At 37.2% G+C, this 22,371-nt stretch overlaps 1 protein-coding gene across 1 annotated transcript; it reads left to right on the top strand.

The window, feature by feature from the left end:
- The first annotated feature begins 1,092 nt into the window (after nucleotides 1–1,092).
- prdm1c (PR domain containing 1c, with ZNF domain) lies at nucleotides 1,093–20,953 on the top strand. Its single transcript, XM_059357140.1, is given in 7 exon segments — nucleotides 1,093–1,302; nucleotides 10,335–10,454; nucleotides 11,445–11,697; nucleotides 17,579–18,576; nucleotides 19,279–19,407; nucleotides 20,392–20,739; nucleotides 20,742–20,953. Coding segments are annotated over 7 exon segments (2,100 nt in total). The 5' UTR covers nucleotides 1,093–1,116; the 3' UTR covers nucleotides 20,808–20,953.
- Nucleotides 20,954–22,371: the final 1,418 nt, after the last annotated feature.

Genomic DNA, 22,371 nt, shown 5'->3' on the forward strand with positions numbered 1-22,371 from the left:
CAAAAAGCTGATTTTTAGTTGCATATAGTTGAATTCTTCAGTTGATTTCTAATTTTTTAGACTTTTTTCACAGAAACTTAGGAGCACATATTTGGTATGCACAAGATTTTTTTTCTCGTAATTCCTTGTCTACTAAATCCACTAATAGATCAGTCGAATGTCTTCAAGCCAGAATAATGTGTTTTTTTAGATATGGAATTAGATGTCACTCCCATTTCCACTATTAACTATTAATTTCCACTGTTAACTATTAACTATTTTCATCAGTGAGTTGAATTCTTCAATTGATTTCTCATTTTTTAGACGTTTTTCACAGAAATTTAGGAGCACATATTTGGTATGCACAAGATTTTTTTTCTCGTAATATCTTGTCTACTAAATCCACTAATAGATTAGTCGTAAAAAAGAAACAAACAGCTGAATTTTTAGTTGACAAAGAATGTCTTCAAGCCAGAATAATGTGTTTTTTTTAGATATGGATTTAGATGTCACTCCCATTTCCAGTATTAAGGCTGTGCACTTTTCATCAGTTAGTTTAATTCTTCAGTTGATTGAGAGACTTTTTTCACAGAAACTTAGGAGCAAATATTTGGTATGCACAAGATTTTTTTCCCTCATAATTCCTTGTCTACTAAATCCACTAATAGATTAGTCGAAAAAAAGAAACAAACAGCTGAATTTTAGTTGACAAAGAATGTCTTCAAGCCAGAATAATGTGTTTTTTTGAGATATGGAATTAGATGTCACTCCCATTTCCACTATTAACTATTAATTTCCACTATCAACTATTAACTATTTTCATCAGTTAGTTGAATTCTTCAGTTGATTTCTCATTTTTTAGACTTTTTTTCACAGAAACTGAGGAGCACATATTTGGTATGCACAAGATTTTTTTGCATAATTCCGCGTCTACTAAATCCACTAATAGATTAGTTGAAAAAAAAGAAAAAAACAGCTGAATTTTAGTTGACAAAGAATGTCTTCAAGCCAGAATAATGTGTTTTTTGAGATATGAAATGGTGTAAATGTTTCCTATCTTTTCTCTAGGCCTCCTCCTCCTCAGCCATGTTAACCTCAGAAAGTTCACCGCAAAGCACTGGGGTCACTGCAGCAGCGATGCCAGAGACACAGCACACAGCAGACATGACATCATGGAGCGAGGCAAACTTCGAGGAGAAGTGTACTTATATCGTCAAGGACCACCTTCTGGAGGAAGAGTCGGAAAAAAACAACGGCAACACACGAGCGGAGAGATCTTTACCCAGAAACCTGGCACTGAAACGCTGCCACAACTCTGCAGAGGTACGCAGAAAAGAAACAAAATGACCAAAAAAAAAGACAAAATGACTAAAAAAAAGACACAAAATGACTAAGAAAAGACACAAAATGACCAAAAAAGGAAACAAAATGACCAAAAAAGACACAAATTGACCACAAAATGATCAAAAAAGACACAAAATGACAAAAAAAAGACACAAAATGACAAAAAAAGTGAAGTAAGAGGAATTAATAGAGATTGCAATGCAATTCCCCCAGCTGATTACCTAAATTAATTTTTTGTATTACAAATACAAACATTTTTGATTTATATATGCAAAAACAAGGGTTTTATCTTGTTTAATATGTGGTAATTTTAATTGTAATAATAAAAAGTGATCTGTTTCATTCTGAAGAGTCAGCGTCCCCAAAACCAACATGGCTCAGTTAAAAATTTAGCTTCAAAACAAAACTTCTCATCTCTTCTCTATAATAATAATAATTAAAATTAGAACAGAAATCTGAACAGTGAAGCCAGATTCAAAATTCAGGGAATTATGGTTTCTTTTTTAACTCTGTACATCAGAAAATACCGTCAAAAACCATAAAAAAACATATGCAATGTTTTTAGGAATAAAATGTTCTATAAATAAGGCTATGAATGATAAACAAGAGCAAACTCATCCGTAAAAACCCTCAGAATATAGACAGGAATATATATAGAATATAGACAGGAATTAGAGTGGAAGTGAAATGTGTTGTATGTAAGTGCTACTCATGCTAATGTTTGATATATATATATATATAGAAAAACGTCATGCCTCAAGGAGCTCTTACAAAAATCAAAGCAGGAAAACTGATTTAAAAAAAAAGCGGCAGTACATCTCAGCAGTATGTAAGCATGTACTGCAGTTGTTTATGTTTTGTGTAAAAGCCGACTCCTTGCGTCATTTCAACATCCTTCCATCCACTCATCCATCCTCAGGCGGGAAGTACTTGACATGTTGTTGTCTAATTTCAGCCTTTCCTCTCTGCTCTGTATGTGTTGGGGCAAAGACGGAAGAAAGACAAGTCCCTCAGCACACAGCCTGAGGTCTCTATGATTAGTAGCTACCACAGATTCCCAACCCTTTGTCCTCAGACACAATTACACCATAAAACAGAGCAGCAGCACGGGAAACCTCCGTATAGATCAGCTATTCTCAACCTTGGGGTCGGGACCCCAATTGGGGTCGAGAGATGATTTCTGGGGGTTGCCAAATCATTTTGGAAGTCAGCTCTATGTTAAAGAGTTCATGTGTTTTAGTCTTTTTGGTTACTTAATGTCTTTTTTTGTTCATTTTGTGTCTTTTTAGGTCATTTTATGTCTTTTTTTGATCATTTTGTGGTCAATTTGTGTCTTCTTTTGGTCATTTTGTTTCCTTTTTTTGGTAATTCTGTGTCTTTTTTTAGTCATTTTGTGTCTTTTTTTGGTCCTTTTGTGTCTTTTTTGGTCAATTTGTGTCTCTTTTTGGTAATTTTGTGTCTTTTTTGGGTAATTTTGTGTCTTTTTTGGTCAATTTGTGTCTTTTTTGGTCATTTTGTTTCCTTTGTGATCTGAACTGTGCGTGTGAGATTGTGTTCAGTGAGCGGGGGTCACGGACAACATGCATGTTAAATTGGGGGTCGCGACTCAAAAAGGTTGAGAACTACTGGTATAGATAACGCCATAAGTAAGAGGTCCATAGCCAGTGGCCCCCTCATGCCTCCATGGTTGAAAAAGCGCGCTAAAGTGCCTCTAGAGTGGTAAAAATGAGAGAAAGTGCCTTATTGGCTGCCCTTTACACATGAAAAAACTTATTGATTGCCCTCTAGGGCAGCTATTCTCAACCTTGGGGTCGGGACCCCAATTGGGGTCGCGAGATGATTTCTGGGGGTTGCCAAATAATTTTGGAAGTCAGCTCTGTGTCCACTGTGTTAAAGTGTTCATGTGTTAATGTGTTTTAGTCTTTTTGGTCATTTCATGTCTTTTTTTGTCATTTCGGGGGTGGGGGGGGGTTGGTAATTTTGTGTCTTTTTTTGGTCATTTTGTGTCTTTTTTTTGGTCCTTTTGTGTCTTTTTTGATCATTTTGTGGTCAATTTGTGTCTTTTTTGGTCATTTTGTGGTAAATTTGTGTCTTTTTTTATCATTTTGTGTCTTTTTTTGGTCATTTTGTGTCTTTTTTGATTATTTTGTGGTCAATTTGTGTCTTTTTTGGTCATTTTGTGTCTTCTTTTGTCATTTTGTGTCTTTTTTTTGTCATGTTGTCTTTTTTTTGGTCATTTTGTTTCTTTTCTGCGTCATTTTATACCCTTTTTTGGTCATCTTCTGTCTTTTTTGGTCATTTTGTTTCCTTTTTTTGGGTGATCTGAACTGTGCGTGTGAGATTGTGTTCAGTGAGCGGGGGTCGCGGACAACATGCATGTTAAATTGCATATGTGCCCTTTTTATTTTTTCGCCCCTGCCCTTCTAACAGTCTGAGTCCTCCATAGTCAGTGTATAGTACAGGGGTGGGCAACCTGTGGCTCCAGGGCCACATGTGGCTCTTCAGGCTGTTTGCAGTGGCTCCCTGTGGCTGCCACCCAAAAAATTATACCAAATAAAATGTATTTTCTATTTCTTTACATTTTGATTTTCATTGATTGTTGGTGTAGCCCGAAAGCAATTTATAGTCTTAAATTATAAAAAAAAAAATGTGTTGCTTATATACAGCATTACATTTTATGTTACTTTTACATTTTAGTCAACTAAAAAGTTCACCATAGCTTAAGAAAGTCTCTTAATCTCTATATTTTGCCAACATCAAGCCTAGTTTTGAGTTTCCCTTCGATTCCAAATCTCCTGAGATATTTCTTCGGGTCTCATTTGCACTTGGCTCCTGGATTCATTCTGACAAAATCATACTAATAAATGCTCATTATGACCTATTAGTATTGTTGGTAGGGTATTTTAGACTTAGGAGGCTGTTGCATCTTCATTATAAGGATCAAAATAAGGTTTGCGGCTCCATTACGATATTTTTCTTTTATTTTTTTTGGTCAACAATGGCTCTTTAGTTTACTAAAGGTTGCCGACCCCTGGTATAGTAGATCAGTAGTTCTCAACTTTTTTGAGTCGCAACCCCCAATTTAACATGAATGTTGCCCGCGACCCCCGCTCACTGAACAGAATCTCACAGTTCATGTCATACAAACTTAGTTGATACAACACATGACAAATAATGAAGCACAAAAAAGAAACCAGATGACCAAAAAAAGTCACAAAATGTCTAAAAAAAGACACAAAATTACCAAAAAGACACAAAATAATTAAAAAAGACACGAAATGACCAGAAAAAGACACAAAATGTCTAAAAAAAGACACAAAATAACCAAAAAAGACATAAAATGACAAAAAAAGGCACAAAATGTCTAAAAAAAAGACACAAAATGACCAAAAAAAGACACAAAATGACCAAAAAAAATACATAAAATAACCAAAGAAAGACACAAAATGACCAAAAAAGACACAGAAAAAAAAAAGCCCACCTAAAAAATCTAAACAAAACAAAATAGAATAAAAAATCAATATCTATTTCAGTGTGCAGTGTACATTGGAATATTTTAATGCCTAACCTTGCCAACAAACAGCCCTTTTTAAGTTTACTCGAGGGCAACTGAAGCCGTTTTATGTTCTCGTCAAAGCCACCAGAGTTCATTGACAAAAACAGTGATTTTACTACTGGGAGTTTCTGGTCTGCTGCTGCCTCGTTGAGTTACTTTGTTTCTGTTGTTGTGAGATATTGGTAATCCAATGATAACACTTTAAAACACCAAAATCACACATCACAAAAAAACTTATCAATAGAGGCAGAGGTAGACCTGCAACTCCTGTGCTTTGGAGGTAAAATGACCGTTTTTGTCAATGGACTCTGGTGGCTTTGACAAACAACTTCAGACACACAGTGAAAATTTAAAGGAGCAAAAATGTGGTAAAATATACCAAATATAGTGTACACTTAAACTGATGTTAAGTGTTTTTTACATGAGGCTTTTTATTTTATTTTATTTTATTTTAACCCTCCTGTTATGTTCGTTTCTCAGGAACAGAAATAATGTTTGTGTGTCAATTTGAACCAGGGAATGTTAAATTATCCAAAAGTGTCAGAAACTAAAAAATCCCAATAAACATTGTTTATATTTCATTAATAACCCCATTACTAACCATTTCAATCAATATTTAGTGCAATGGTGTTCTTTACCTCTCACAGATCAGGTTCAATGAGGATAATTTACTCATTTTGCATGTTAAAACGTGTTCAGTGAGCGGGGGTCACGGACAACATGCATGTTAAATTGGGGGTCGCGACTCAAAAAGGTTGAGAACTACTGGTATAGATAACGCCATAAGTAAGAGGTCCATAGCCAGTGGCCCCCTCATGCCTCCATGGTTGAAAAAGCGCGCTAAAGTGCCTCTAGAGTGGTAAAAATGAGAGAAAGTGCCTTATTGGCTGCCCTTTACACATGAAAAAACTTATTGATTGCCCTCTAGGGCAGCTATTCTCAACCTTGGGGTCGGGACCCCAATTGGGGTCGCGAGATGATTTCTGGGGGTTGCCAAATAATTTTGGAAGTCAGCTCTGTGTCCACTGTGTTAAAGTGTTCATGTGTTAATGTGTTTTAGTCTTTTTGGTCATTTCATGTCTTTTTTTGTCATTTCGGGGGTGGGGGGGGGTTGGTAATTTTGTGTCTTTTTTTGGTCATTTTGTGTCTTTTTTTTGGTCCTTTTGTGTCTTTTTTGATCATTTTGTGGTCAATTTGTGTCTTTTTTGGTCATTTTGTGGTAAATTTGTGTCTTTTTTTATCATTTTGTGTCTTTTTTTGGTCATTTTGTGTCTTTTTTGATTATTTTGTGGTCAATTTGTGTCTTTTTTGGTCATTTTGTGTCTTCTTTTGTCATTTTGTGTCTTTTTTTTGTCATGTTGTCTTTTTTTTGGTCATTTTGTTTCTTTTCTGCGTCATTTTATATCCTTTTTTGGTCATCTTCTGTCTTTTTTGGTCATTTTGTTTCCTTTTTTTGGGTGATCTGAACTGTGCGTGTGAGATTGTGTTCAGTGAGCGGGGGTCGCGGACAACATGCATGTTAAATTGCATATGTGCCCTTTTTATTTTTTCGCCCCTGCCCTTCTAACAGTCTGAGTCCTCCATAGTCAGTGTATAGTACAGGGGTGGGCAACCTGTGGCTCCAGGGCCACATGTGGCTCTTCAGGCTGTTTGCAGTGGCTCCCTGTGGCTGCCACCCAAAAAATTATACCAAATAAAATGTATTTTCTATTTCTTTACATTTTGATTTTCATTGATTGTTGGTGTAGCCCGAAAGCAATTTATAGTCTTAAATTATAAAAAAAAAAATGTGTTGCTTATATACAGCATTACATTTTATGTTACTTTTACATTTTAGTCAACTAAAAAGTTCACCATAGCTTAAGAAAGTCTCTTAATCTCTATATTTTGCCAACATCAAGCCTAGTTTTGAGTTTCCCTTCGATTCCAAATCTCCTGAGATATTTCTTCGGGTCTCATTTGCACTTGGCTCCTGGATTCATTCTGACAAAATCATACTAATAAATGCTCATTATGACCTATTAGTATTGTTGGTAGGGTATTTTAGACTTAGGAGGCTGTTGCATCTTCATTATAAGGATCAAAATAAGGTTTGCGGCTCCATTACGATATTTTTCTTTTATTTTTTTTGGTCAACAATGGCTCTTTAGTTTACTAAAGGTTGCCGACCCCTGGTATAGTAGATCAGTAGTTCTCAACTTTTTTGAGTCGCAACCCCCAATTTAACATGAATGTTGCCCGCGACCCCCGCTCACTGAACAGAATCTCACAGTTCATGTCATACAAACTTAGTTGATACAACACATGACAAATAATGAAGCACAAAAAAGAAACCAGATGACCAAAAAAAGTCACAAAATGTCTAAAAAAAGACACAAAATTACCAAAAAGACACAAAATAATTAAAAAAGACACGAAATGACCAGAAAAAGACACAAAATGTCTAAAAAAAGACACAAAATAACCAAAAAAGACATAAAATGACAAAAAAAGGCACAAAATGTCTAAAAAAAAGACACAAAATGACCAAAAAAAGACACAAAATGACCAAAAAAAATACATAAAATAACCAAAGAAAGACACAAAATGACCAAAAAAGACACAGAAAAAAAAAAGCCCACCTAAAAAATCTAAACAAAACAAAATAGAATAAAAAATCAATATCTATTTCAGTGTGCAGTGTACATTGGAATATTTTAATGCCTAACCTTGCCAACAAACAGCCCTTTTTAAGTTTACTCGAGGGCAACTGAAGCCGTTTTATGTTCTCGTCAAAGCCACCAGAGTTCATTGACAAAAACAGTGATTTTACTACTGGGAGTTTCTGGTCTGCTGCTGCCTCGTTGAGTTACTTTGTTTCTGTTGTTGTGAGATATTGGTAATCCAATGATAACACTTTAAAACACCAAAATCACACATCACAAAAAAACTTATCAATAGAGGCAGAGGTAGACCTGCAACTCCTGTGCTTTGGAGGTAAAATGACCGTTTTTGTCAATGGACTCTGGTGGCTTTGACAAACAACTTCAGACACACAGTGAAAATTTAAAGGAGCAAAAATGTGGTAAAATATACCAAATATAGTGTACACTTAAACTGATGTTAAGTGTTTTTTACATGAGGCTTTTTATTTTATTTTATTTTATTTTAACCCTCCTGTTATGTTCGTTTCTCAGGAACAGAAATAATGTTTGTGTGTCAATTTGAACCAGGGAATGTTAAATTATCCAAAAGTGTCAGAAACTAAAAAATCCCAATAAACATTGTTTATATTTCATTAATAACCCCATTACTAACCATTTCAATCAATATTTAGTGCAATGGTGTTCTTTACCTCTCACAGATCAGGTTCAATGAGGATAATTTACTCATTTTGCATGTTAAAACTTTTTTTTAATGTACATTGAAAAGATCTACATCTACAAGTTTTTTGGGGATTTTTTTATTTTTATTTTTTACATTTTTATGATACTTTTAACATGTTTTTTTTAGATTTTTAACTTTGAAATGGGTCAATTTGACCAGCAACATAACAGAAGGGTTAAAATAAAATTTAGCTTGGCTTCTGTTTCGGTACTCCTGCCTGCTTCTTTAAAGTAATAATAATAATAATAATAATAATAATAATAAATTTAATTTGTAAAGCACTTTTCATACAGAAATCTCAAAGTGCTACAGAAACCAGAAACAAGAAAGAGAAAACTCATTAAAATCAGCAGTAGATAAAAAAGACACGGGTAATAAAGTACATTATGCAGAGAAATAAAAATAAAAACATCTAGGGACAACCTAAAAATATCTCCCTGAACAAAAAAGTTTAAGCCCTTTTTTAAAGGTGTCCACAGAAGTAAAGTGTAGCCCTACAGACATACGTCATCTACTGTAAGTAATTAACTAATTATGGACAAGTACCACTTCAAAAACTCTGAATCATGCCTTCAAGTATGTAGCAGTACCAGTGATTTAAAGTGGATAGTTTAACTGGATGGACTAGGAAATTACAGCTAATGTGGCAAATACATAATAAAAGATTACCCCAGTGGGCTGTCAATGTAAAGGAAACATTATGTTTCCTTTGGCAAGATTAGGGTTGAGCCCCTGTAGATGAAAGAGGGTTGTCGGGCGAGATCAGAGGTAGTAGCCTTGGTGTCTGCTGCAAAATACCTGTAGCACCACTTTGACCTTCTAATAAGGTCTGTCTGGAGTCTGGTTGACACCAAGGTTATAATAGTTTGGATTTTTAATTTTGTTGTGAATTTTTGTCTTCAAATTCAGTTAGTTTTAGTTAGTTTTTAGAGTGAGTTTGCTAGTTTTAGTTTAGTTTTTGCTTTTTGAAAATGCTTAGTTTTAGTTTAGTTTTTATTAGTTTTAGTGTTAGTTTTAGTTTTTTTCTAATGGGCTATGTGTTGGGTGCCCAGATTGACAGCGTTCATAATAAATTTTGCCTTTATTTCCTTTGGTTTATCCATCTCAGCCCCAATAAGGTTATTAACTCTTACAGTTCTGGGTGTTTTGAATTTTGGTTCTAGTGTAAACATCCCAGTCTCAGTAAACATATTCACCATGTGTTGCATGTTCTAATAGAAACACTGGATTATGAATGAAAAAAAGTTGACAAAAACGAAAACTAAGGACATTTCCACTATAATTTCCGTTAGTTTTAGTTAGTTTTGTAACCACACAATACAGTTTCAGTTAACGAAAATGTTTTTTCAATTCTAGTTTTTCGTTAATTATAATAACGGTGGTCGCACCAAAGACAAGTGTATATTACAGTAATCTGTGACACAAGGGCACCTCAAAAGTACCCCGCTGACAAAGTAGCTGGATAGACTGGAGACTAGACTCTATGGCTGAGCATGTAGCGGTTGATCCAGTGACATACACCATGGCAGTATTGCTCCAAGATGAAAGAGAGACTACATTACCATAGCTGTAGGCTATCTGAACGCGGAGTTGACTGGTCGGGGTGTGCCCGTGACACCTTATCCTCCCTTCCACACCCTGGAGGCTTGAGACAGAGGGGTGAGTTTCACACCTGGAGGTAGCAGAACAAGAGCAGTGGTGAAATTTTAATATGGTAGAGAAACTAAAGATAACTTATGAAATATTTAGCATGTGAAGTCAGGGATACATTCTGTCACAGCTGAGCAAAATTGCTCATTTTCTCTGGGGGAGATTTGTCACGACAGCTTATGTTTAAGAATAACAACTAATTGCTTGGGTTGCTCATTTCCTTTTTGTGGAGATGGTAATTTTCCAGAGAATTGACCCGATCCTTAATCAACAAGAACCCAGCACGGCGTAGAGAGTCAGATAAGAAGGAATGTCTTCCTAGGAATCTTATCCCTCTAATTATGTTTTTAAGCTCTGAGTGCATCCGGCTGCTTGCTCAGGCCTCCAATTTGTGAGCCACTCTGTTGTTTGATGATTTCATGTCCTTCTTGTTGAACAGGTGCTTGGAGTGACCAGTAAGGAGCTGATTCCTAAGGGAACACGTTTCGGCCCTCTGGTGGGTGAAAGCTACACCAATGAAACGCTGCTGAAAGACGCTGATAGGAAGTACTTCTGGAGGGTGAGTGCATATTATGCTGCATGTGTCTCTGGATTTTAGTGCTTGCGTGTGAAATTTGTTTGGTTCAAAAACTTCACATCCTGTATCTCCATCTGGAGGCGCTGCTGTGGCTGTGGCGTGGCACGAGCTAGCAGTTGTGGTCAACCTTGACTTCCTGTGAGAGTATGACTCGGTGTGCCGATGCTCGGGTACCTTTAAATGCTGCTGGATCAGATGGGTTCAAATGTGCGTGCACTGTGAATGTATGCTTGCCAGTTGTCTGCATGGCTGCCTGAGGTCACACACACACACACACACACACACACAGCTGTTTGGTTTCAGTGACGCAGGGGTTCTCCTCACTCTCCGCTTCTCTCGGCAGCGGTAACGCTGCCAGTAAACACACCATACACATGTCCGCGCTTCTCCAGACTCAAACTCTCACACTGACTAAGCAAGGAAGTGGCTTTGAGCCTGAGAACTGTTATGTTCAAATCAGCAGCATCAGGACATCTTCCATTACACACAAGAGCCTGTGTAATTCACACTTAAGAGAGTCAGCAACCTTGAAATCATGCAATCCCTGCCAAAAACTTGCGACAGCCATAACACAGACGACGTGTTAGCATCACTCATGTGATACCACAGCCTCAGTAAGCAGATAGCATAAAGAACAGATTCATAGGCGTGAAGAGAAAAAAGAAATAACTCTGGATTTTAAATTGCTTTTTCAAAAGTCAGCAATACTTCACCACAAAGGCGTTAGGTGAGAGTCTTAGTGGGCGAGATAGTAGACTCGATACTACAATCCAGTCATACGGTAAAGTTCTTATTCATTGTTGCTTTCATAACCTCAGATGACTTGCAAACATAGTCAGCACCCATCTCAGCTGAAAGAACATACCGTATTTACCATAAAGGCATCGGGAAATATGTGACATCATGGTTTCAAGTTCACAGCATGTCATCATCAACTCACTTATCTCGGCTTTTTTTTATCTCGCCCTGTAGGTCTTCTCGGACGGCCGTTTACACCACATCCTGGATGGTTTGAAGGAGGAGCGCAGCAACTGGATGCGCTACGTCAACCCAGCCTGCACAGTGGAGGGGCAGAACCTGGTGGCCTGCCAGAGTGGGTTGGAGATCTTCTTCTACACCATCAAACCACTTCAGCCGGGCCAGGAGCTCCTGGTGTGGTACTGCTCAGAATTCGCCCAGCGCTGCAACTACCCTCCACTAGGTCGACTGGCTATTAACAGTATTGGTAAGTGTGTGTGTGTGTAGTGGTAGCAGCCAAGGTTATTATAGTTAACGAAAACTAACGAAATAACGAAAACTAGAATTGAAAAAAGATTTTCGTTAACTGAAATAAAAATAAAAACTAGAGTTTTTAAAAAAACGATAACTAACTGAAACTGTATTGCGTGGTTACAAAACTAACTAAAACTAACTAAAATTATTGTGGAAATGTCCTTAGTTTTCGTTGTTGTCAACTTTTTTCATTCATAATTCAGTGTTTCTATTTGAACATGCAACACATGGTGAATATGTTTACTGAGACTGGGATGTCTACACTCCAACCAAAATTCAAAACAGTTAATAACTTTATTGGGGCTGAGATGATAAACCAAAGGAAATAAAGGCAAAATTAATTATGAACTATTGGAATCATGCACCCAACACATAGCCCATTACAAAAAAACTAAAACTAACACTAAAACTAATAAAAACTAAACTAAAACTAAGCATTTAAAAAAAATAAAAACTAAACTAAAACTAGAAAACTCACTCTAAAAACTAACTAAAACTAACTGAATTTGAAAACAAAAATTCACAACGAAATTAAAACTAAAACTAATGAAAAATCCAAAACTATTATAACCTTGGTAGCAGCATACATTTAGACCCCAATCAGACAGAGAGAGCACTTGTTGCAGGTTGCAAGATTTCACTGTGCTGCCTTTTTATAGTGAAGCCCACAATTTAATAAAAGCACAGCTTGCTCATCGTCCTAATTCATCTTACTGAAGATTAGATCAAAAACTGTAGACTGTATATAGAAATGGACGACATTACAGCTGCAAATTATTTGGTTCTCACCAAGATCAAACAAACTTAGATTGAGAAGTGTGAGATCATTTATCTTGTTTCAAGAGTTAATTTCTTATTTTTAGTGTTCAAAATGGTAAAATATACCAAATATAGTGTACACTTAAACTGATGTTAAGTGTTTTTTTAAATGAGGCTTTTTATTTTATTTTATTTTAACCCTCCTGTTATGTTCGTTTCTCAGGAACAGAAATAATGTTATATTATCCAAAAGTGTCAGAAACTAAAAAATCCCAATATATATTGTTTATATTTCATTAATAACCCCATTGCTAACCATTTCAATCAATATATAGTGCAATGGTGTTCTTTACCTCTCACAGATCAGGTTCAATGAGGATCATTTACTCATTTTGCATGTTAAAACTTTTTTTTAATGTACATTGAAAAGACCTACATATTAAAAAAAAATAGTTTTTGGGGGGGATTTTATTTATTTATTTTTTTTACATTTTTATGAAAATATACTTTTAACATTTTTTTTTTTTAAATTTTTAACTTTGAAATGGGTTGATTTGACTTCTCACCAAGATAAAACAAACTAGAAGTGTGAGATCATTCATCTTGTTTCAAGAGTTAATTTCTTATTTTTAGTGTTCAAAAATGCTTATTTCTAGATTTAACTATCTTAATTCAAGAAATCTTGTCAAGTGAAACTATCTGTCCATGCAGCAAGATCATTTCCCTCAGATTTTGTGTTTTTATCTTGTTTTTAGACACATCTTTTTTGCAGTGTACCCAAAAGTGAAGCTTAAACATTTTGATCACCCCCTGGTGGATGGCTGCAGTATAGCTCATAAGCCCCGCCCCCTCCATGTTAGCAGATGGGAAGTTGGCATTTTAGGCAGTTTTTATGTTGCTGATGTAAGTAAAACTGTTAATTTTTCTGATAACTTTGGTTTTTCTGAGTTATTGACACCATGAAATGGGGAGTAACGTCATGATTAGTCTCTGGCTCCAAATGACATCATTATCGATAGATGGCAGCACCCACATCAGGATATTTTTGCTTCATTTTTATATATTGGAGGAGGTTGAGATGCATTGTCCGTCTTTATGTATCAGTGGAAAAAACATAATGTACAGTACAGGCCAAAAGTTTGGACACACCTTCTCATTCAATGTGTTTCCTTTATTTTCATGACTATTGACATTGTAAATTCATCAAAACTATTAATGAACACATGTGGAATTATGTACTTAACAAAAAAGTGTGAAATAACTGAAAACATGTCTTATATTCTAGTAAGCAAAGGGTGGCTACTTTGAGGAATCTAAAATACAAGACATGTTTTCAGTTATTTCACATTTTTTTTGTCAAGTACATAATTCCACATGTGTTCATTCATAGTTTTGATGCCTTCAGTGAGAATCTACAATGTAAATAGTCATGAAAATAAAGAAAAACGCATTGAATGAGAAGGTGTGTGTCCAAACTTTTGGCCTGTACTGTATGTTGGATGCTTTTTAGACATTTACAAAAAGCCGCCCCATGCTGCTTGAAAGCGTTTTTCCTTATGAGGGCCTTAGGAAGGTGCAAAGACTGAGAACTGGAGTTGACTAGTTAAGTTAACAGGAACCATTCCTGTGCCCACGCTTTAGGACACATCTGTTATTGTGGAGTAAGGCTCCCAATCAAAGCGCCGGCCGAGTGACACACTCTTTGTGTGCGTGTTTAAGAAGTTACTCAGTCACACCCACAGCCCTTTTGTTAAAGCAGGACACAAAGGAGCAGAGTAAAGCCCTGAAACCATAGAGGCTCTGTCTCCAGGTACAGCCACAGTACCTGTGTAAGATGAGATCAATTTCGGGACTTTAGGCAATGTTTCAGTTTCCCTTTTTTAACTCCACATAGAAACACAGCTGGCAGCTCTTTGACAGACAAAGCATTGGGCTTTCATTCACAATCACAAAGAGTGCACATGCGAGCAGAGAAGGCGCACGCACACACACCAAAATACTCATTTACACGCACGCTCACACACAAGACGCTGCCTGAGGTGCTGACAGCATTCTGGCACGACTCCTCTTATTTATTTGGCTCTTAAGGAGGAAGAGAGGTAGGAACCGCTCCAGTGACTACTTGAACTTCCTGACAAGACGACCCGCTGACAGATTGATATCTCACTGAGTGTCGGCTGTTTGTTTGCTGAGAGCTGGCCTCTCAGGAGTAGGGGGGAGGGTAACACCGGGGAGCACACAGTAGATAAGGCTTGCACTGTGTTTTGCGTGGGCTGATGTTAGTGTCCAGGAGTGGGTTAAAGGTGCATGCATACTTCTGTATTTCATCTTCCTCTCTTTGTCAACTCTTGTCCTTTGTCTCTGCTGGAGCAAGTCAGTTAAGCATCTCTCCTTGTGACTTCCTGGCTATAAAGTGGAAAGACTTGCTCAGATAGATTACAGATTTAGATACAGATTTATATAAAGTCGACCTATGTGTCCACTTTTGTGGAAAATAAATATTATTCATAGGCCGTTGACTTATTGACTTATATTTTCCATTCCATGAAGCATCTTTAAGGTTTATTTATGTCCGGGTGAAATTGTGACGCATCAGTCACTTTAAAATAGGGCCGGGACTCGATTAGAAAAATTAATCTAATAAATTGGAGGCTTTGTAATTAATTAATCGAAATTAATCGCATATGAATATTTGACCTGAGAACAGTGAGAAGTATTTTTTTTCCACATGGATTTTTAGTATACCATTGAATAATGACTGAATACATAAGCTTAAGCAACAAAAATATTGTTTATTTTTGTTCAAGTCCAACAGACCAGTGCAATTTTTGCCATTAAGTGTAGCAATAGCATAGTTAGAAATATAGCACATTTCATAAATCCAGGTAGCCTATAGGTAGGTAGACTTTCTGTAAACTAGAATACTTTGGTTTTTGAAGTAAAACACAATCCACGCTAGCTACCACACTAGCCGCTAGCTGCTACATGTTTAGCATTGAGGTGATACTTGAGGCTGGATGTGCTGCTATGGTGATATGTGAATTCCTTGTTGCCTAGCAACACAACCATGCTCTTATGGACGCTTCCATCCGTTGGTTTTTAGTAACTAAATGTCCCATCATCCACGGGGCCAACCAAAGGTCTCATCAGCTTCTTCCTTCATGTTCACTGTTGTTTGTTGTTGTCTCAACTCATCAACGCTAGTTGGTGCTCCAGTATAATCGGTCCTCTTGAAACTCATCCAGTGAGAAACGTTCCGCGGTGCAAAAATAAGTGCGATTAAAATGCGTCAATTTTTTTAACGCATTCATTTTTGTGTAATTAATTAATCTTAATTAATGTGTTAAAGTCCCGGCCCTACTTTAAAATAAAAGCAGTAGTTTGTTAATTTGTGTGTCCTGCTTGTGATGGAAAATACTGATCAGCACTCTAATGCAAAAACAGTGTACCCACTAACTCCATGCTATCTGTGTCCCGATCAGACGCCTATTGTTTCACATGTGGTGTCCACTTTCATAGAGTGCTGGGACTAGTCTGGGAGACGGTGCACAGAAAGGCACACACACCTTGTTAAAACACACACAGCAGTGGTGTAAGGTAGTCACAATGGAGCCCAGTGCACGCTACCAGATATGAAGCTTGTCAGTCTTGACAGATTTTTGCACCCAAACTAACTACTGTATATCATATTGTGTTGCAACACGATCGAATAGAGACTTAACAGTGGATATTAAGATACATATTACCTAGAAATCATCACTGCATAAGATTTAAGATTAAGATTAATTACTTTATTAATCCCACAATGGGGAAATTTAAACTCTGCATTTAACCCATCCTTTTTTACACACAAGTGAACGCACCTTGCAAGGAGCAGTGGGCAGCACATTACTGCGCCCATATCTGCATATGATTAAAGAAAATAAGATATTATTCATTAAATGTAAGTATCTTTATTTTTGTGGTTTATGTAACATAACCACATATATTTTTTGTAGATTGCAACTGACTATTTTACGGCAAACCATGCTAGAGATGGGTTTGCCTTTTCAATGGTATTTATACACAGCAAAATCGGGTTTTGTGTGTTAAATTTAACACTTTTTCTGAGTTTATATAGTTCTCACGGACTCTGAGTTAAAATTACGCTTTGAAAAGTGTAAATATTTTAACTCTTTAATAGTGTTTAATATTTGACACCCTTGGTGTTGTTTTATGACACCACATAAGTGCACTTTTAACTCCAAATCGTGTGTTTATTAGTGTTAATTTTTAACATACATCGTGTTATTTTATAACACATTAAAGTGTATTTTCAACGGTAAAATCCTGTTATTCCCTTTCACTGTGAGTGTTAATATTTAACATACATTGTGTTACTTTGACACATTAAAGTGTATTTTTTAACCCTAAAATCATGTTATTTCCTTTCACTAATGTGATAATTAGCATTCATTGTTTTGTTTTACGACACATTAAAAGTGCATTATGTCTTTAGCCAAACATACAAGTCACAAAATCTGAAAATCAACTCCAACTGAAGTGATTCTAACTCAGGTGTTAACATGTAACTCGCTTGTGTTAAAGTGTTAAAACAACTCCAAAATCAACACCCATTAACTGAAAATTATTAACACTGAAAAAACAACTCTACAGATTTTTCTGTGTAGCTGAGCAGGGGTGCATTATCACATTAATATCATGGGTATGCTCAACTGAATGATGATACTGTTAGTGGACATCTAATAACATTTTTTCTCAACTCAACTCAACTTTATTTGTAAAGCACTTTAAAACAACCACAGCCGCAACAAAGTGCTGTACATAAACAAACAGAACAAGAGGCAATAAAATAAATAAAACAGGAATAAACACTAAAATAAATAGATTCATTGCTTTTTAAAAAACAATTTAAAAAACAATAAATTAAAGCAAACCATAAAACACTAAAAACAAGAGCAGAGTCTCATGCGTGGTTAAAAGCCAAGGAATAAAAATAGGTTTTAAGATGAATTTTAAAAATGGACAGTGAGGAGGCTTTTCTGATGAAATGTCTCCATTTATTTGTCCCACAGATCAGAGTCAAGCTCAGGAGAAGATGACAGTGAAACGAGGACACAGCGTCTCTGAAATCCTCCGAGATGAGCCTTCCAAATCCCTGACTGCCTGTCCCAGACGTCTGGATAGTCCCTTGTCTCAGACTAACCACCCAGCAGTTTTCCCCCTGTGTCCCCGTGTCGTCTACCCACTCCAGCCCCACTCAGAATCCATCCACGGCCATAGATATGCACCTCTGCCCTCCTGTAGCCCTCCAGCTGCCAAAAGACCAGCTCTAAGTAATCCCGTTCCCTCCAGTTTGCACTTCAGCCTTCAGCACAGTCAGGCTCCTGTCATAGCCAAACCTTTCCAGGAACCCAGTGTGCCGGATCGAGTCCATCCTGCTCTGAGGCACTCACCCTACCTACTGCCTCACTACTCACTCGGCCTTAACAGCATTCTACCTCACGCGTACCCGCTCTACAGAGATCGACTGAAACCTCACTATCATTCGCTGCCTTTTGACGGCTATGCACGCTATCTCCACCCTCTGGCCAACGGACACAAAGACTTGACACTTGCACGATCCAACAACAACAAACAAGACCTCATTCTTTCTCCAACCAGTGAGCACAGAGACAACAAAAACCTCATAATCCAAAGGACAAACTACCTCAGGATCCCCTCAGATGATTTCAAACACTCTCCTCCCAGAAACGTTCACGCAGACCTCACTATACCTGCAGCATCCAGCGCCTCATCTATGGTCACCTCGCTCCGCAGAGCACTGCCCCTCTCGCCCGGAGGATGCTCGCCACCAGTGGGAATGGGCGCCTTTACAGACTGCCCCCCTTCCAAACCTACATCTGCCACTCAGAGCAACACTGAGGATGCAATGGACCTCAGGAAGACCAAACAAGGCGGACAGGTGATTGGGTACAAGACCCTGTCTTACCCCCTCACCAGGCAGAATGGAAAGATCCGGTATGATTGCAACGTCTGCGGGAAGGTCTTCGGCCAGCTGTCCAACCTCAAGGTTAGTTCCTCTTCACCATATTTCTAAAGAAGGGTAGAAACAATTGCCTAACTACAGTGGTTAGACCACTAAAAAACGACCACTGAGGCCAAAATGCGGAAGCGTGTCTATGTTCCCCAGGTCCTCGTTGTATGAGACTGGGGAACATAGGACCTTTTCTCCCCACTTTTCCCAAAAAAGGTCTTATGTTCCCTGGTTTGTTACTTTTTCCACCATTACTGCCAAATTCCATGGCAAATAGGCCTAACCCTAACCCTAACCCCATCTAAAAAGCCAAAAAATGGGAACATTGGACCTTTTTTCTAAAAAAGGGTCCTATGTTCCCCAGTCTCATACAAAGAGGGGAACATAGGACCCTTTTTTAGAAAAAAGGTCCAATGTTTTCTCCCCGCTTTTCCCAAAAAGGGTCCTATGTTCCCCGGTTTGTTACTTTTTCCACCATTACTGCCAAATTCCATGGCACATAGGCCTAACCCTAACCCTAACCCCATCTAAAAAGCCAAAAAACTGGGAACATAGGACCTTTTTTCTAAAAAAGGTCCCCCAAAGGGAAATGCATGAAGCTTCATTTGAAAAAAAACAAAATCTTTTCGGTTTCTTTGGGGCATTAAGTGTTGTGCATTTTAAGAGGTTAAAAGGTTTTTTCTTGATTTTGACAAAATAAATACATGTAAATGCTCATCCCTGACACGCTGTCCTCAGGTCCATCTGCGAGTGCACAGCGGGGAGCGTCCCTTCAGGTGTCAGACCTGTAATAAGAACTTCACTCAGCTGGCCCACCTGCAGAAACACTACCTGGTTCACACTGGAGAGAAGCCTCATGAATGCAAGGTATGAGTATGTCTTAAATTAAAGAAATAGTTTGACATTTTGAAAAAGATTTGTCTCACTTTCACGTCTGTATGGTACTGTAAATATGTAGTTGGCTTTGATGATTTTTGTGCATTATGTCACAAACAAATACAATGAGAGACAATGAGAGCCTATCTGCACCTCAAAAGGTCACATTATATCTTGTTTGTTCTATACAAAAACCGAAGAGTGAAAGGTCAATTTATCACTTTTCATTAGGCACTGATTTAAATATTCTAACTTTATTATTATTATTATTATTATTATTATTATTATTATTATTATTATCATTATTACAATCATTTTATTTTCCATCCTATGTTATTCATTCAGTGTATTCTATTTTCATGTTCAAAGTGTTTATTTCTTATTTTACATTAATTATGGCTTTCTATATCTGTTTTTGTGTTCTTTCTATGTCTTTTAATGTAATTTAATTCCATTATTATAAAGCACTTTTTGTAGGAAAGGTGCTAAAAGTTATTGTTATTATTATCATTATTATCATTATTATTTTTAATAGTATTAGTATTATTATTGTTATTAATAATAGTATTATTATTATTTTTTTAATAGTATTAGTATTAGTATTTTTATTAATAATAGTATTATTATCATTATCATTATATTATTATTATCTTTAATAGTATTAGTATTATCATTATTATTATAATAATAGTATTATTATTATTATTATTATTATTAATATTATTATTATTATCATTATCATTATCATTATATTATTATTATCTTTAATAGTATTAGTATTATCATTGTTATTGTTATAAAATTATTATTATTATTATTATTATTATTATTATTATCATTATCATTATCATTATCATTATTATTATTATTATTATGCTACAGCATCAAAACTAGGGCCAGTAACTGCAACTGTGACGAAAAACAAAAACAATAATTTTAAAACCATATTCTCTCATATGCTGTGTTTTGCTGCAGGTGTGCCATAAGCGCTTCAGCAGCACCAGTAACCTGAAGACCCACCAGCGGCTCCACTCAGGTGAGAGGCCGTACCAGTGCAAGCTCTGCCCGGCTCGCTTCACCCAGTTCGTCCACCTCAAGCTCCACAAACGCCTCCACACCGGAGAGCGGCCTCACCGCTGCCCTTACTGCCCCTGCGCCTATCTCCACTACTGCAGCCTGCAGGTGCACCTGCAGGGCTTCTGCCCTCTGGCCCCCTCAGCCTCCCACAGACACTCCTCCCTGGAGGAGCTGCACCGGGTCAACGCCGAGATCGAGAGGTTCGACATGAGCGAGACGGCGGAGCAGCTGGAGGCCATGGCTGCCGAGGCCGACGAGATGGACAAGGGGAACGTTATCGACCTGATAAAGAAGTTGGAGACCCGTACCTCTGAAGGAGGGCAGACTGAACTCAGCATCTACAAACCAGCAAAGGAGCGTTCTGCTGTTCAGCTGCGTCACGGCAGCCCTCTACCTCTGCATTCAACCAGCATCAAGCTGGAGTCAGGCTGCATATCAGAGCCCTAAAACAGTCTTGCTAATCCAGCCATATAATCCTTACAGGTCAACTCAGCAGCTGTCTGTTACTGCCCTATTTGAAGTAAAGCCTTATCTCAATCATGGATTGTCTACTCTACACGGGCTGTAGCGTGTGAAGAATCAAGACTTTACCAGCATGGCCTGGGACCTCATTGATTTAATGTATACATCTTTGTTAATTTATTCTGTTGCTAACATTAATCTTATATGTATAGAAACAGAGATTTGTGACATTTTCTGCTTTTTTTTGTATCTCTGGAACATCTTTACAGAACTAAACATGTGATTTTGCATAAACGAAGTTTGGCTGTGTGAGTGTTTCTGTTTGTATGCGTGTGTGTTTTTAAGCCACCTATTTAAAGCGATAATGACGATACAGGCATGACTGTGTTAGTTTCAGTGAGCGGAGCGTTGGAGTGATTACACAGAGGAAAGCTGACTTGTTTGCTTGTGATGTACTGTATACAGTTGCCTTTGTGTGTGGAGTGCTGGTGCTGGTGACGTAGGTAAACATCCTGTTATGAGTATTGGGACACTCAGAACCAGTAAGTGCCAACCTTTCACTCTGGAAAAAAAACTAAACAACACACGACAAAATTATCTCCACTATCAAGATCTCGCTGCTAATTCTGTGAATGTACTTCCACATTTTAGTTTCAGTATTAATCAGCTGACAGTACATCAACCCACAACAAATGACTCTACAGTTTATTCCGAGACATAAACACAGATGTGGCAAAATTATTTCTGAGTAGCACTTTTACTGCTAACTGATGAGCACATTTACTAACCAACCAACTTATTATCTTTAACAAATGAGTGACTGGTTCACTAATAAGCTACAAAGGAATATCATAACACACCGGGGCAGAAGGTGTTCTGTGTGTGATCCTCATATTACAACTTAAAAATGGTGTCAGGTGGCGTAATGTTCAAAGTGGCCATCAAATGATGAGATAAATTACAACTTACAGAGCATACATCTCAGCCATGCAGATGACACACACCTGCTCAGGTCACAGCGTGCAAACCAGCTGCTCCTCTTACACCTATGCAGAAAAAAAGCAATAGAAGAATATTATCTATCTGTTAAATTCCAGTGGACGAAGCATTCAGATCTTTTACTTCAGTAGAAGCACAAATTCAATATTTTAGATATTGTGTTACATGTAAAAGCCCTGCAATCAAAATGTTACCTCAGTAAAAGTGGGATTAGAATCAGAACATAATGTTCCAAAAGTAAATGTAATGATCATGCAAAATGGCCCATCTCGGAATAATTCATATTATATTACTGGGTTGTAATAATTAATGCATGCATGTGTACATTTCTTAAATGTAGCTTATTTGCTTATTTTAACATATTTTAGAGGCTTTTAGAGGCTATAGTGGGCCCCCCACTCATGTATGTCCCTTAGA

The sequence above is a fragment of the Centropristis striata genome, chromosome 18 (genome assembly GCF_030273125.1).
Source record: "Centropristis striata isolate RG_2023a ecotype Rhode Island chromosome 18, C.striata_1.0, whole genome shotgun sequence".
Lineage (NCBI taxonomy): Eukaryota > Metazoa > Chordata > Actinopteri > Perciformes > Serranidae > Centropristis > Centropristis striata.